Source organism: Nothoprocta perdicaria, unplaced genomic scaffold (genome assembly GCF_003342845.1).
Source record: "Nothoprocta perdicaria isolate Ctin4 unplaced genomic scaffold, notPer1 scaffold_121, whole genome shotgun sequence".
NCBI classification, from domain to species: domain Eukaryota; kingdom Metazoa; phylum Chordata; class Aves; order Tinamiformes; family Tinamidae; genus Nothoprocta; species Nothoprocta perdicaria.
The window spans coordinates 607,529-611,383 of NW_020454328.1; the positions used below are offsets into that span (position 1 = coordinate 607,529).

Consider the following 3,855-nt stretch of genomic DNA (forward strand, 5'->3'; position numbering starts at 1 on the left):
GGGAGGGGGGCGCTGGATTTTAAAGGGGCCGCAGCGGCGCAGGGAGGGTCTTAAAGGGGCCGCAGCGGCGGGAGCCGCCCTAGGGCAGCGGCCGCGCGCCGGGGCCTCGCGCCCCGCGGGGGTCCCGCCGCGGAGCGGAGCGGAGCGGGCCGCGAGGCGGCGGGGCCGGCGCCTCCCCCGGGGGGAAGTTGACGCAGCGCGCTAAGAATAGCCCGGCGAGGGGAAGCGGGGACAATGGTGCGGCCGGGGGGACCCTCGGTGGCGCGGGGACCCCGGCGCGGGCTGCCGCGCCCCGGGCTGTGCTTCGGCGCCCGGGGCAGGCGCGGGAGCCTTTGGCCCCTTCCCTGAGCGCTGCCTTTGGCTCCTAGGGGCTCCCGCCGGGAGCCGCTGGGCGCGGGACGGGACCGGCGGCCGGCCCGGAGCCCAGGGCCCTGCAGGAGCTGCTGCATGTGGCGCTTGGGGACAGTAAGTCACGYGCGTTGTTATGTGGCTCCGCGCGGAGCACGCAGGGCCCCCAGAGGAGGGAAGGCCCTGGAGGGCGGAGGGCGGCTTTGGAAATAGCTTTTTTTTTCCCACTTTTTGAGGTATAAGTCTCTAATTGGACTCTCTTGGCCAACTTATGGCATGTTAGGAGTCTTAAGAAGAATARCAAAATCATCGGAGACTCAAAAGTTTTGAATGTTCTGTAGACTTTTATCTTGTGGTTTTGTGATAGCCTGAAATCTTAAGTCTTTGTGTTATTTTGCTTGCTTAAAAGTGGRGCAGAAGAAAGACAAACCCATCCGACCTGTTGTGTGGAGAATTAATGGGATGTTTTTTGTTTAACCCTCCACCTGCTTTCTCTTTCCCTCCTTCAGAAATGCTTTCTCTGAAGAAATATTTCACGGAAGGCCTCATCCAGTTCACCATCCTGCTCAGCCTCATAGGCGTTCGCGTGGACGTGGACACCTACCTGACCTCGCAGCTSCCCCCTCTGCGGGAGATCATCCTCGGCCAGAGCTCCGCGTACACTCAGACCCAGTTTCACAACCTGCGCAACACCTTGGATGGATATGGCATCCATCCAAAGAGCGTAGACCTGGACTATTACTTCACAGCTCGCAGGCTCCTCAACCAGGTGAGGGCCCTGGACAGGTTTCAGGTGCCCAGCACTGAGGTCAATGCCTGGTTGGTGCACAGAGACCCCGAGGGCTCCGTGTCCAGCACCCAGCCCGGCGCCGGCATCGCCCTCGAGAACGGCGGCGCCCTGCAGGATGGGAGCAGCCCCGAGAGCCCTGGCGGCGGCGTGAGGGAGAGCGGAGCTGAGCAGGGCTTTGGTGAAGAGCTGGAAGATTTGGGAGCGGTGGCACCTCCGGGGAACGGAGACCTCACCAAAGAGGTAGGCACTGCCTTTTTTCACCTGCAGTAGGAGAGAACGGGAGTCCTGTGAGGACTCTGCGCAGGGCTGGCCCTGACTTGTTTGGTCTCTATCGCAGCCTGTTGGAAGGAGCAGGACTTTGTACGTTGTGCGTGGTTAGCGCTTTGGAAAAGCGGGCCCTGCTGTGAAAGGCCCGGCCTGGACCCGAGCTTTAGCAAGAGGGCTCTTGCTGTAGGGGGAGCTTTTGGGTTTTGCTGTTTTTTTTTTTCCCCACTTGGGTTTATTTGGTCTGCAAGTAGCAGCGAGAGGGGGTGACAGGGCTGGGATCAGGATTTCACCCCGTGCCTGTTGTGAAACCGATAACACGGGGAAATAAACAGGAGCGTTGGGTAACCGCCGCRGCCCAGGTGTCGAGGGCTTGGTTGGGTCGCTTGCTGCTGGAGCCCGTCCAGTTGTTTATTGCCTGGGTTTTCATCAGAGGGGTGGGGAGAGCAGTGGAAAGTGGTTTGTTTCTCTGCGCGAGCGTAACCTTTCAGACGTGGTGATGCAATCCRGCCCCCACGAGCTGCTGCTCTTTGGCTTGGGTTGCTTTGTCGGGGCACGTTGAGTCTCAACGTCTCCCTTGCCACGCTGAGCTGCTGTTTGTGCCGTGTGGCGGATTCCAGCGTTGCGTCTCGCTGTTGTTATTCCCAAGTTGCTCTGGTCTGAGCTCGGTCAAGCAGCTCGGGAAAAGGGGCAGAGAAGGGGCTGAATTTGACTCCGTGGCTCCGGGTTCACCTCCTGCGGTGGGGCCGGGGCGGGATGGGCGTTGGGAGCAGGCAGCTGTCGCGGATGCCGACGGCTTTTGCCATGTGGTGCCCGCGCAGCGGCGGGCGGGACGTGGCACGAAGGGAGCGGGGGCACCGGGCCGAGGGGCGGCTGTGTCACCTTCGGGAAGAGCCGAGCGCGGGTCGGTGCCGGCCTCGCGGGAAGCCCCATCCGCTGGGATCTCCCGGCGCCGGGATGCGGAGCTGCGGCCCAGGCCCCTTCCCGCAGCCAGCGCCTCGCGTGACCTTGGGCGTCTCGGCGGAGCAGCGGCTGCACGAGGCGCTCGGAGCGCAGCGCGGGGTTCACACGTTCAGCCGCGCGTCCCGCCTCTCGCGCAGAGCTGATTCCCTCCTTGGGCAACGGGGAAGAATCTGATGAAATTCTCCTTTAGCCAACATCATCCGTAGGCAGCCTGTGAAAGACACGCTCGCTTTCCCCCTCCGCCTTGTATTCCAGGCTGGGGATGTTGAGCGTGGAGAACCTTTGCAAATACGATAAATGGCACTTCCACAGCGCACATATTTTGGTGGAATCCAGCCTAAATTTTACAGAAAACTCCGCTGCAGGTTAGAATGGCAGAGGGCCGTAACTGCTGTTTCCCTGCAGCCTGCTTATCTGTGGCTTTAAAATACAGTCACGCATTAAATGCCCTTCGTACTGCAGGAGGCCCGCGGCTGCGGTGACCCTGCCAGCAGCCTGGCCAGCTGCGACGGGACCTGCTGGGAGCGAAACTCCCGGATGCTGCAGGGATTAATCCGGGGGAAAGGGGCTCGGCTGCGTTGCGGGTTCCGCACAGCCGCTCCTTTAGGGCAGGGAATGTTTGCACCTCGTGCGGGTTCCCGCAGCCCCTCCTGGGCGCCCGCCTCGCCCCAAAGCTCCCGCTCCCAGGCAGGGAGAGGCTCTTTGTGGGTCCCTGCSATGGCGGGGGGTGCCCGGCACCTTCCCGGCGGCTCCGTGCGGTGCCGGGAAGCTCCGTGCGGCAGCTCCGCCTCCGTGCGCGTCACGATCCCGTGCAGCCGGAGCCGGAGCGACGCCGTGGGCGTCTATCCGGGACGGCGCCCGCAGGATGGGCTCTGGATTCTTCCCGGGCTCTCCCGGCCCGGGCACCGCCTCGCGCCCGGGATCGGGCTGCGGGATTGGGAAGCYGGGCTGGCCCCAGGGCGCGACGCCGGCGTCGCGCCAGCCTTGCAGCTCCGGCTGGGGAAGGGCTCAGCCCGAGGGGCCACCCCCTGGAAACAGAGATGGATTTTGCTGCTGCTGCTTGTCCCCTTGCCCTTACCCTAACGACAAGGCYCTCTGTCTCCCCTTTGCGTCTGTGCATCCCGAATGAAGTGGGCATTTCCTCCGCAGTGCTGGGGGGGATTGTTGCCCTTTGGAGAGGCCCGTCCTGCGGCGTATCCACAACAAGAGGATAAAAATACCCGGCGCTGAAGCATGTGATGGGCGGCGGGCACGGCCGGACCCGCCGGGATCCCCTTACACGGGGCGGGGGCAAGGGGGCCGGGCCCGGCACGCGCCACGACCGGGAGCGGGGGGGCTTTTCTGCCGGCAGGGTGGAGAACGTCCCTGTCACTGCCCCTGCCACCGCGCCGGCGGAAAGGGGGASATTTTCCCCTTTCGGCGTCGTTTTCCCGGTGTGGGAAGCAGGGGCTGAGCCAAGGTCATGCCGGCCTTCCTTGGCGCCGCTGGGC

General features: G+C 63.6%; 1 protein-coding gene across 1 annotated transcript in view; it reads left to right on the forward strand.

Annotated features, from left to right (window-relative positions):
- Positions 1–441: 441 nt before the first annotated feature.
- Positions 442–3,855, forward strand: part of NFE2L1 (nuclear factor, erythroid 2 like 1) — a 7,963-nt gene continuing 4,549 nt past the window's right edge. Inside the window, exons 1-3 of the mRNA XM_026054392.1 lie at positions 442–465; positions 858–1,404; positions 2,052–2,142. Of these exons, the coding sequence (XP_025910177.1) occupies positions 860–1,404; positions 2,052–2,142 (636 nt within the window). The 5' untranslated portion in view covers positions 442–465; positions 858–859. The remainder of the gene's footprint in view (positions 466–857; positions 1,405–2,051; positions 2,143–3,855) is intronic.